This window comes from Malassezia sympodialis, genomic scaffold (genome assembly GCF_000349305.1).
Source record: "Malassezia sympodialis ATCC 42132 genomic scaffold, msy_sf_10, whole genome shotgun sequence".
Lineage (NCBI taxonomy): Eukaryota > Fungi > Basidiomycota > Malasseziomycetes > Malasseziales > Malasseziaceae > Malassezia > Malassezia sympodialis.
Window position 1 is genome coordinate 172494 of NW_017387808.1, and position 11885 is coordinate 184378.

The 11885-nt window shown below is 53.7% G+C and overlaps 3 protein-coding genes and 1 pseudogene across 4 annotated transcripts; 1 reads left to right on the forward strand and 3 right to left on the reverse strand.

The window, feature by feature from the left end:
* Positions 1-2767: 2767 nt before the first annotated feature.
* On the reverse strand, positions 2768-6545 carry MSY001_2224 (uncharacterized protein; the record flags this gene model as incomplete). The annotated part of the gene is made up of 2 exons (XM_018884062.1): positions 2768-2815; positions 2859-6545. 2 exons carry the CDS (start codon positions 6543-6545, stop codon positions 2768-2770), a joined length of 3735 nt encoding a protein of 1244 aa, XP_018740760.1.
* A 577-nt stretch (positions 6546-7122) lies between these two features.
* On the reverse strand, positions 7123-9194 carry MSY001_2225 (uncharacterized protein; the record flags this gene model as incomplete). Its single annotated transcript, XM_018884063.1, is given in 2 exon segments — positions 7123-7147; positions 7165-9194. 2 exon segments carry the CDS (start codon positions 9192-9194, stop codon positions 7123-7125), a joined length of 2055 nt encoding a protein of 684 aa, XP_018740761.1.
* A 223-nt stretch (positions 9195-9417) lies between these two features.
* Positions 9418-10489, forward strand: MSY001_2226 (annotated as a pseudogene). Its single transcript has 2 exons — positions 9418-9592; positions 9726-10489. Coding segments are annotated over exons 1-2 (939 nt in total).
* Positions 10490-10511: 22 nt separating this feature from the next.
* On the reverse strand, positions 10512-11849 carry MSY001_2227 (uncharacterized protein; the record flags this gene model as incomplete). The annotated part of the gene is made up of 2 exons (XM_018884065.1): positions 10512-10515; positions 10717-11849. The coding sequence occupies 2 exons, from the start codon at positions 11847-11849 to the stop codon at positions 10512-10514; spliced, it is 1137 nt and encodes a 378-aa protein (XP_018740762.1).
* Between the last annotated feature and the right edge of the window lie 36 nt (positions 11850-11885).

Sequence of the window (11885 nt, forward strand, 5' to 3'; positions counted from 1 at the left end):
GCACTCAGGGACCTCCATCGCGACGGCAGTCATCTCGAAGTCGACGTGACAGGCCCAATCGAAGCAAAGGAACTGGCCGGAGTCGCACCAATGTCAATACGCATGATTGTTTTCGTTGTGGCCAACCAGGACACTGGTCAAATGCATGGTGCGTAATGATGAGGTAATTAATTTGACAAAAGTCCCAATTAACGTAGACCATGTTAACGTGATAAACCAGCCAGACCTGAAACATTGAGTTACGGTAGCGGCGTACACCGACTTACACTTGAGGATCCATCGTCAAAAAAAAAAAATAGCGGAGCCATTCTTGCCAATACGTGTAGTGAAGTTTCTCCGGAGAACAGCTAAACTAGAATTGTTCTTGGAACACTTTCGTTAGTGTTGACTGCATGATGGAGAACTTTGACTTCCAAGCTAATTATCCGATGGATGAGCTACACCATTTGTATCCGGGACATGGGACCCATCCACCTGTCGATCAGTTAGGAGACAAACAGAACACCTATGATTTCCAAACCTACATGTTAGCAAATCAAAGCATGGGGAATTCCATGAACAGCGCTTCCGAAACCCAGCAGGAAATGCTCCCCTTGAATCAACAGCATACCCAGCTCGAGACAATGATGAATGAAGGGATGATCTCTATGCACTCGTCTGAAATGAATGATTCGTTTGCTCGTCATAATATGGGACAGTACCATGATCCGCAACAGACAACTGTCACAGAAATGCCTGACCTCTCAAACATGGACACGAATTTAGGATATGCTATGCATAATCAATTGACCGAACAAGATGGTAATCAGTTGCAGCTATCTTCCAATTCCCATGTAAACTCTGGACAAAACCTTTTGTCGCAAAAACCTTATTCAACATTGGAATCATCTGCAATCACGCCAGCCAGTGTATTTTCGACCGTGAGCAGCGCGAGCACTAATGATTTTCTATCACCTATCACTTCTCCGATGTTACAACCCCAAGCTGGACAAGCTAGTATGTTTGGACTTGGTGACAATGAGATGCGGATCTCTCATGAAATGCTCAACGGGAACCCGACTTCACCAGCGCACTCATTTCTCAATCGAGAGAATACTACTGCATACACACAGAGTTTTTCTTCATTGATGAAAAACAATGCCAGTCGCTCCTCGGTCGCTTCTCCTATGAGTCCTCTCGAAAGACCGGTGATGCGCCGTGCTCGTACTGGGGATAAGACTGGACGTATCCGTCCTTCGCCTCTCATGAAACCAATTCAAAGTCCGAAATCTGGGTCGACTAATTTGATTTGGAATGCATCTAAGCGAGATAATAATTCGCATTCACCTGCGCTTGGGGCTATTGAGTCTTTATCATCTACAATGCACGATGCTAATCCGCTCGTGATGCCTTCTCCCTCTTTCTCGCCCGCCATGATTCCGCTTAATGGTCATGGAGGCAGTCAAGTTCCGGACAGTGCCACTCGTTCACATTCTGTCGATGAGTTTGTCATGTCTCCAACTGTAAAACGTGATAACCCAAGTGAACTTTCAAACTCTGGTCGGGGTTCGTTGAATAGTCCATCCCCCATTGATCTTGCTCAAAATGAGTATCGAGGCTCTCCGTCTGGACAAACAGTACCTGCGACACCAGGTACGATAATGGGGTTGGTGAATTCTTCTTCACAGCACTCACAGAGTTTAACGCCACAGGAACATGAGTCACCCTCAGTTGCCCAATCATCAAGTACCCTGGCGCAAGAGTCCAGCCAACACAACACAGTATACCCTTCTACGCAAGTTCCTCCCATTTCAGAGGCAAATAAAAATTCCAAGGTTATTTCATCATTACAAGCGCAGGATGCAGTCCATGCGGTTGCTACATCTGCTATGGTAAATGCGGCCCAGGCACGCTCGAACCTGATGTATATGGCGCCTCATCACAAGACCATTTTACCTGGAGGGCTCTCTCTAGATGATCGCAATGCTTGGCTGAATGTACGTCGTGTGGGACATGGACTCGATCAACGACGCACATCCCACAAAGCCGCCGAGCAAAAACGACGTGATTCCTTGAAATGTTGCTTTGATGAATTGCGCACATTACTTCCACCTATTACTGTGGATGACTCTGTACCCGGTGGTTCTATACTCGGCCCTGATGGCTCCAGTGAAGATCGTTTAGCAGAGGGCTTTGACTCCGAGAGCAATATGAAAGCAACAAGCAGCGAGAACGAGCCAGCAGTAGTCCCACCGGTGGACTTGAGCTCGGAGCAGGCGCGAGACGCCAACCGCGCAGTCGCTAAAGTATTGCTACTGCGACATTCAAACGAATATTTGATTCGCCTAAAACGTCGCATCGAGCGTCGAGATTTAGCTGTTCAGAGCCTGAGTGAAGAGGTCGTCCGGTTACGAGCTCTCTTAGCAGATGCAGAGAAACGAAAAGGCGACGGCATGGAAGCTAAAGTTTCAAGTGAGTTAAGTTCATTGTCAATTGAGCAAAAAGGACATCCTGCGGATGTTAGCAATCAGCAATCAGTGAAAGTCGAAGTGAAGGACAAAGCATAAATTGATCATAGGAAAACTTAGCATGTATTTCTGTATCTGGAATATAGTAGAAATAGGGGTTCATTTCTAAGAGCCTAAGAAAGCCAGGAGTGTCTCATGGAGATATACTTACATAAAAGACGTCTCGGGCGTAACACACTTCGCGGCGGGTTGTTGGCTTAGCAGCTGGTTCAACGTGGATATCAATTCAACACGTCGGATGGGCTTGCTAACATAGGCATTCATGCCAGCTTGTAGACATTTTTCTTTATCTCCCAACATGGCATGCGCTGTAAGCGCCACAATAGGTATGTGCTCAAGTTTGTGCAATACCTCGTAGTCACGAATTGCCATGGTGGCCTCAATGCCCCCCATGACGGGCATACTTACATCCATCAAAATTACATCGTAGCGGTGGTTCTGGATAGCCTCCACAGCCTGTTCACCATTGTCCACAACAGCGACACGATGTCCCTGGTTCTGCAGAATTTTACAGGCAAGCTTTTGGTTGACCAGGTTGTCCTCAGCCAACAAGATATCAAAGGAGACGTCATGACCGCCTTCACTAGGCGTCGCTGCACTACTTTCCAGAGAGGGAAGAAGGGCATAATACAAGTCCTCCAGAGACACTGGCGTATTGATGTAGGAAGAAATGCCGTAGTCCAAGCAGTAGGTCAAGTTCAATGAAAGCACCGTCGGAGTAATAAGATTGATCGGGATGTAATGGAGCCTCTCAATGGAACGCAGTTGTGTGACAACAGATAATGTGTCCGTAACGATAGCATCGATTCGGTCGAAGGAAACACGTTTTGCAATCGCTTCATTAAGCGAGTGAGATACAATAGGTACAAGGCCTAGTTCAGTGAGCATGCCTGCCACATTGGTCTGATCCTGTAAAGTATCCAAGAAGAATACCTTGCGGCCCACGTAGGGCCGCATGCGTTCTGTCAATTGCTCTTTGGTGAATTTATCGCACTTGACCACCATTGTGAAGAAGAAGTCGGAACCCTTGCCAAAGTGGCTACGCACCCACATGTCGCCACCCATGAGGTTGACAAGACGACGAGAAATCGAAAGACCTAGGCCAGTGCCACCATATTTGCGAGTCGTGGAGCCATCGGCTTGACAGAATGTATCAAATATCATATCCAGTTTGTCCTGCTTGATCCCAATGCCAGAATCGGAGGCGCAAAACTCGAGCACAGTCTCAGCTGCACCTGGGGGACTGTTGAGTTTGCAGCGCAGAGCAACAATCCCGCCACTCTCGGTGAATTTGACGGCATTGCCAATGAGGTTCGTGATAATCTGTTTCAAACGAAGCGCATCACCAATCAAAGGGTCTGGCACATTCGGTGCCACTTCATACACAAGATTTAGTTTTTTCTGCGTCGCGCGCACACTGAGTGTCTTGAGAACGCTAAACAAGATACCTCGTAAACTGAACGGAATCTCTTCGATATTCATGCGCCCAGCTTCAATCTTGGAAATATCCAAAATGTCGTCGATGATGGCCAGTAGGTTGCTCGCTAATGTAGACACAGTCACCAAGTTCTCGCGCTGCGTACGAGAGAGATCCGTTTCAAGAGTCAGAGCTGTCATACCAATGATACCATTCATCGGCGTACGAATCTCATGCGACATGTTGGCAAGGAACTCCGACTTCGATCGGTTGGCCAGCTCGGCTGCCTCACGGGCGGCGGTGTTCTTCTGAATACTGTCGCGCAAACTGTACACCATCTGGTTAATTTTCGTCTTGAGGGAGTCCATCTCACCGCTAGCCTCAACGGTCACAAAGCGGGAAAAGTCACCATCGGTAGCCGCGGCAGTAATCTGGGCAAAGGCACGCACTTGAGATGTCAAATTGTTGGCCATGATATTCACATTGTCCGTAATCTCACCCCATGTACCTTGGATGTCTTTCTTTTGAGCCTGAACTCCCAGTTTACCCTCCGTGCCGACCTCACGCGCAACACGGGTGACCTCGGAAGCGAAGAAAGAGAGCTGGTCAATCATGTTGTTGATAGTATTCACGAGATCAAGGATCTCACCGCTGACCGAGATGGTGACTTTCTGTGTAAGGTCACCGTGAGCCACAGCCGTAGTCGCATGTGCAATCGTACGCACTTGCAGGGTCAAGTTGGCAGCCATCGTGTTCACCGAGTCAGTGAGGTCCTTCCAAGTACCATCGACGCCCAGCACATTCGCACGGCCACCGAGACGCCCTTCTGTACCGACCTCAGTAGCTACACGCGTCACCTCAGTGGAAAAGGTTCGCAGACTTTCCACCATGTTATTAACTGTGTGCTTCAGATCCAGAAACTCGCCGCGAACTTCCACATTGATGGTCTTCGAAAGATCCCCACGCGCTACAGCCGTATTGACGGCCGCAATCGAACGCACCTGCGTCGTGAGGTTTGAGGCCATCATATTAACACGTTCTGTCAGCACTTGCCACTGTCCCTCGACGTCTTCGACATTAGCTTGACCACCCAGTCGGCCTTCAGTACCGACTTCCACAGACACACGGATAATTTCATCAGACAAGGTGCGAAGTTGGCGAACCATATTGTTGACGGTATTTTTGAGCTCCAGAATTTCACCCTTAACATCAACGGTGATAAACTCGGTAAGTACACCCTCTGCGACGCATTTAGTCACACGTGCAATCTCTCGCACTTGCGAAGTGAGGTTGTCAGCCATCTTGTTGACACTCATCGTCAGGTCCTTCCAGATACCCTCTACGTTTGGTACATGCGCCTGGCCACCCAAACGCCCATAGGTACCGACTTCAAGCGACATGCGCACCACTTCACTGGCAAACACGCGCAACTGGGCCACCATGCTGTTGACCGTATCCTTGAGCTGGGCCATTTCACCCTCCGCCTCAATCTCAATGGTCTTCGTCAGATCACCGCGAGCCACAGCGGTTGTGACCATACCGATAGAGCGCACTTGTTCTGTGAGGTTAAGACACATTCGATTGACATTGTCTGTTAGTTCCTTCCAAACCCCCCGCACACCAGGCACATGCGCTTGACCTCCAAGGCGGCCCTGCGAACCGACTTCGCGTGAGACTCGTGTTACTTCATTAGCAAAATGCCGTAGTTGATCTACCATGACATTGATCGTAACCTTAAGCTCGAGGATTTCACCGCCCGCATGCACGTCAATTTTCTTCGACAGATCACCCCTCGCCACTGCCTTAGTGACCAAGGCTACACCACGCACTTGGTTGGTAAGGTTTTCAGCGAGACGATTCACCACATCCTTGAGCTCTTTCCAGGTGCCCTCGACACCAGGGACATGAGCTTGGCCGCCTAGCTTGCCCTGTGTACCGACTTCAAGGGAGACGCGGGTGACCTCGCTGGCAAAGTTGTTCAGTCGGTCCACCATCTGGTTAATAATGTCCTTGAGCTCCACCATGACAGGACCTTGGACCGGAACCATGATATGTTGCGTCAGGTCGCCTAGGGCTACCGCTTTACACACACGCGCAATATCACGCACCTGTGCGCGGAGCAAATGGAGTTCTTCCTCAGCACTTAGACCACTCTCCGCCGATGCATAGTCCAGCATCTCACCGGGATCCATCCCCGTGGGTGCCACTGCGGCCAGAATCGGCGCGATATGAGGTAGCTGAAGAACAGGATCAGATCGCTCTGCACACAAGCGCGACACAGAATCAGGCCAGAGAGGCTTGGACATGGGCTCGGGGGCCTTTTGCACCGTCTGCTGGGCATCCTCCGAAGACCAGAGTCTGTGAGCTAGAGCCTGTACCAGTTGCTGTACCTCAGCCACGCGTGCATTTCCGGGAGCCGAATCGGGAAGCTCCATCTTTTGCCAATCCTTGTAAGCATCTTTGTTTGGCGGGGTTTTCTCGGGCACACGCTCCGCATGAACCACCGAACGTAGCAGGGCGATAATGTAATCAAGAGCCGCATCCCCCTCTACCGGAGATGTTCCGATAATCGGTAAGTGATACGGCGAATGGCGGTCCACAATTGGGACTGCCGTGAGCATCACGACAGAGCTACTGCACCCAGGCACGCCGAGTCGTACAAAGTGGCTAGGACGGTACGTCGGAAGCTCCACCTGACCGCAAGAGGACTGCCTCCACTGCGTAGGGGCCTAGTTGGCTGTGCTATGTAGACGGTTCTAACGACGACCGCTGCGACGTGCACCTCCACCTTTACGAAGAGAGCGGTCATTGGACCGCTCTGCATTCCCGCCGTACCAACCCCCCGGTCCTACTGGAAATGGCGGCGGGGGTCCGACGGAGGTCATCGGCGGCGGAAAGGAAGGTGGGGGCTGTGCAACGGTATGGGCACCACCCCACGGTCGCATCGGCCTGGCAACAGGCACGGGTGGTGGGGGGCCAGGGGGACCCAGGCCATGAGGTGGGAGCCCATGCATAGGTAGCATAGGTGGGGGTCCAGGCGGCACATTCGAACCAGGGGGGCCAAGAGGCCCTGGTCCGGGGGGCGGCGTCGCTAGAGGCGGTGGAGTGCTCATCGCTTGGAGGGGTGATGCGCCGCCACTCCCATTTAATGTTGATAAGAGATTTTGAATAGCGTCTGGCTTGACGTTCAGGAGAGTGTCAAGGGATACTGGCGCAACTGGGGCTGTTGGAGGTACAAACCCATCCTCGTCAGCCGCCGCGCTAGGGGGCGCCGTTGTCTTGCCCTCCATGGCTGCCTTGAACAGTACAAGAATCACAAGAAGCACATGAGCCGGGCGCTCCATGGCCCATGCATCCCCCAAACCTTCCGGGCTCAACATTGTGAGCCAATCCGGGACAGGCTCATGCGACAAGAGCGGCGCCAAGTAAAAGTCTTTTACAAGCGAGCCTTGCATCCCAGGCGCAGGCGCTAGCACACCGAAACGCTGCTTGTCTGCAAAGTAGTGCACAAGCTTGTCCAGGGCGGGCGAGCTGTGCAGCGTCCCTTCGTGCCGCCCAGATGCAGCAGATGCACCCCCCGCATCCAGAGCCAGCACTACTATCTCATTGCGTGGCGACATGCGCACCTGGGCGAGGTAATCAATCGCAGTTTGACTGGGTAAGCGACCCTCGACAGTACGCTCAGGCGTCGGAAAGCAGTCGCGCCAGAGCGGCGCCTCCGGTGCATACCAGGGGTGGGACAAGGGCCGTACATGCACATACGCCGATGTGTATTCAGGCATAGTAATCACGCCGTCCCATATAACTGGACTACCGGTCAACGTATTCTTTGATCGTGCGGCCCAGCGTGCGGCAAAAGAATCTGGCGGGGGTGTCCCGGCAGGGGTATGGCTCTCGAGCGTGTCTGGGGCTGCATCCACCATAGATTTCTCTTGCACTTTGTGCCCTGCACTTGGTGCTGACGACGAAGGACGCTCGTCGCCGAGAAAAGAGTCAACGAAAGAGTCGGCCTCCGTAGGGGCAGCAATGCCCAGGTCGGTGGGCTCATCCATAGGAGCCTCCTCAGGTATAGGCGCGGCCTGCTTGTCCCATAGCCCTGTGAGTGAATCGGGCTCTGGGAAGGAAGGCATGTCATCATGGTTTTTGGCCAGCATGGAAGGAGACGAAGAGGGCATGGCCGACGCGTCTGCCGCAGAATCAGATATAGGCTGAGGCTCAGTCGCTGGCAGAGAACGAATTTCCTTCGACGCAAACGCAGGGTCGTCGCGCTCAATATCGACTTCTCCCTTGTGTGTAATCTTTCGTGCGGGTCCTTCCTTCTCGCGCAGAAGCACAGCTTGTTGAAGCGCATCGCGCTTGGCCTTTTCTGTCGCCTCACGAATCGCATCGTTGGCTAGTGCTTCGTTGGACATATGCACCACTTCTTCCGCAGGCAATTGCCCCGAAGTGATACGCTCATGCAGCGTGACATTGCGTGGGTCCTTGAGGTTAAAGTGCAGCGTGCGAAAGCGCTCCTTATACGCCCGAAGATTTGGGTCTGTTCCAAGTGCATGGAACAATTCACTTTCGAGTTCCGTCGCATAGGAAGCGGCTTTGTCCGCGGTAAGGCCTTGGTTGGTGAATAGTGGGGTGAAAATGGAAGTGAAGGTAGACAGTACATGGCGCCGGACTGGGTCGTCGTCCACGCCGGAGCTAGACCGCCTCGGTGCCTTTAGAGGCGCACGTTTTGTCCTTACTGTACGCGTACGAGGCCGCTCTGATGAAGCCGACGCGTCAGAGAAGTGGGCCTCCATCTCAGCATCGGGGTCATCCCCATGAGTGTCTTCTTCTTCGTCGTCCTCGTCTTCGTCGTCATCCTGTCCTTCGTTGTATTCTTCATCCTCCTTTTTGGTATTTCCGGGTTCCTTGGCTTGGCAGCCTTGGCAAATGTATTCGTCGAGGCGATCGGCGGCACGTTTGTTCAGTCCTATGCATTTGAAATGAAACCATTCATCACAATGGCTACAGCAGATCATCGGTGAGCCGTCGTTACCACGGCGGCACACACAGTACTCTTGCTCCTCATCGTCATCTTCGTCAGTTTCGTCCGTGCCAGCTGATTTAGGGCGCTTCGCCTGTTCACCCGTATCGGAAGGGTCGTTCGCGCGCTTCCGCGAGCTGGGCCGGGGACGTGGCTGTTGCTCCTCGACCTCTGCCACGTATCGTGCAGCAGGACGCTTGACACGAGAACCTCGTCCCAGGGACACAGATTCACCTGTATCCACGCCCATCTATAGCACGCTACGGATCGTGTGCAATCAAGATGCTTACCACGACGCCACCGTCGGCGACGGCCGTCGCGAACGCCGCGTGGCACCAGCTATTCACGTGACTGGGCTCTTCCTTCGCAGGTGGGCCGTCCCTGCGCTCATTACGACCGACAACCTGGGGTGCAGTACGATGTCCGCCCCTATTGTGACACCCGTTCCGCCGCCCTCGCCTGTGGCGCCACAGGATCTTGTTGTGACTCAGAAACCTTTGGTGGAGAAGTCGCTGAACAGCTACTTCGCCGGCCTCGACCCGATCGTGCGTCCGGTCAAGGAGCTGTTTGGCAAGATGAGTGAGATTCGTCACTCGCTCAACCTGCCGAACTTGGGCACTGTCGAGAAGATGCAGAATGAGGTCAAAAGTACGTGATAGTGGCTGACGACCAGTGGTGCAAACGACCAACTTCCAGTTTGATGGCGCGCGCGCTGACCTGACGAAGGCGTTGAACATGAACCCCATCTTCCAGGTCACTCACGCGTTCACCCTGGGTGCAGCGGGCAAGAACTCTTACAACTTTGGTGCTGTATACGGTGACGAAAACCGCTTCTACCAGGCCGGCCTGGACGATGCCGGCAATGTCACGATGCGCCTGAACCGCCGCTGGCTTCCGGGCCATATCTCCAAGGTGCAGGCCCAGCTCGCCCCGCTGGGTGGCCAGTCGTTTGTGCAGCTGGAGCACGACTTCCAGGGTGCCGACTACAGCGTGAACTTTAAGGCACTGAACCCGTCGCCGACGGACCTCACTGGTATTTACGTGGCCAACTACCTGCAGACGCTCACGCCCCGCTTTGCTCTTGGTGCTGAGGCTATCTACCAGCACCCCAGTGCGGAGATCGAGGAGGCCAGCCTGGGCTACATGGCCAAGTGGGTCGGCCCCAAGAATGACTGGATTGCCACGGCACAGTGGCAGCCGCAGGGCGTAGGTCAACTGACCTACTGGCACCAGCTGAGCGAGCAAGTCGATGTGGCCGGTGACTTGCAGATGATCCTGATGCCGCAGCGCCGCGATGCGCAGGCTTCGCTGGCTGCGCGGTACTCGTTCCGCATGGCGTCACTGCGTGCCCAGATCGATAGCCTGGGTAAGCTGACGTCCGTGTACGAGGCGCGCATCTCGCCCGCCTTTGCTTTCACCTTCAGTGGTGAGATTGACCACCTGAGCGGTGGTGCCAAAGTCGGTCTGGGTGTCTCAATCGAGAGTGGTGCCGAGCCTATCGATCCCATGTCGCCGCCGCCCATCCCCCCGAGCGTGCCTATGTAGAGACGTAGAGCTGAGCTATCCGCTACCTAAACAAATGCAAGAAGTAAGCGTGTTGCGGGGGAGTGCCACGAGGAAGCAAAAGGAGCTGGAGCAGTATCTGCGGCTCGGCGAGCATGTTGTGCGTTTGCAATGGAACAAAGAAGAGATGCGAAAGGCAGCAGCAAAACAGCGTTAGTATCAGGTAGCGCACGAATGTGGGCGTCCGGCGTGTGATTCCAGGAGCATACCGGGCGATCGCAGTCGCCGAAACGGCCAACAGGCCATTGAGCAGGAAAAACAGCGTCTGCCAGCCATAGAGACCGGGTGTCGAGCATAAGAGGAGGAATTCATGGAACAGGCCAGACACGAGGAATGTGGCCATCGCCATAAGCGATGTCTGTGCGAACCGCACGAGCGACGGGGGCCGCTTGGGCGACGAGTCGCTCTGCTTCTTTTTGGGGCGGGCTGTGCTCAGACTGCCAAACACAACACGGTGCAACACTGTAGAGACGGCGCGATTCCATCTCGACCAGAACTGCTGCACGCTTGTGGTGAAAAACGGGTTCTCGAAGAGAGGCGCCTGCTCGATGCCAACCACCAGCCCAGACATGTTTACCAAAAACATCCCAGTAGACGAGAGCATGGCATACAGGCCAACCACCATAAAGGGCCCATAGCACATGTATTGATACTTGGGCATCTCGCGCACCACTTCAATAGGCGGGAAGAAAAGTAGGCAGAGCTGCACGAACAGCACGGACACAAGGCCCTTACCCACTTCCCGCAGACAGTGGAGACGCGGACGCTGGGGACCAGGGCGCTTCGCCAGAACAGCTACTTCGACGGGAAAGAGCCATACCTGCGCAAACGTGCGCGCCGCGGACCATGACCGAACTTCGGCAACGGGGCGGATCATGAAGATATCCCAGAGAAGCAAGCTGGAGCGAAAAGCCAAAGCAGCGCGTAAATAGTTGGTCATCCTCGATTGGCCACCGGAGCCAAGCACGGCCCAGGGCAAGAGTACCATGATGTGTAGGATCACCAGAAGGCGGCGTGTTGCCGGCGACGCCCCGCGCTTCAAAACATTCAGACTTGGCTGGATCCACAAAATCTGAAATAGTACCAGGTCTAGCACCAGGCGAAGGAACTCGTCACAAAAGGCTTCCAGGGTATAGGGCGTGACAGGGTACGCCTGCACCTGGAATCCCAGGGATCCAAACCAGTGCTGCCAAACATTCTCACGCATTTGGAGCTGTGGGAAGAGCTCCAAAAAGCGTGGTAGATGTGGCACCAACACATAGGCTGGGTTCAGAGAGCGCGGTAGCACGAGTCCGGTATACGACCACGGCAAGTCGGCCCAAGTCGCTTTGAGCCAGTCCATCGGAGATCTGGGATCGGATTGTAGAGCGGGAAAGCT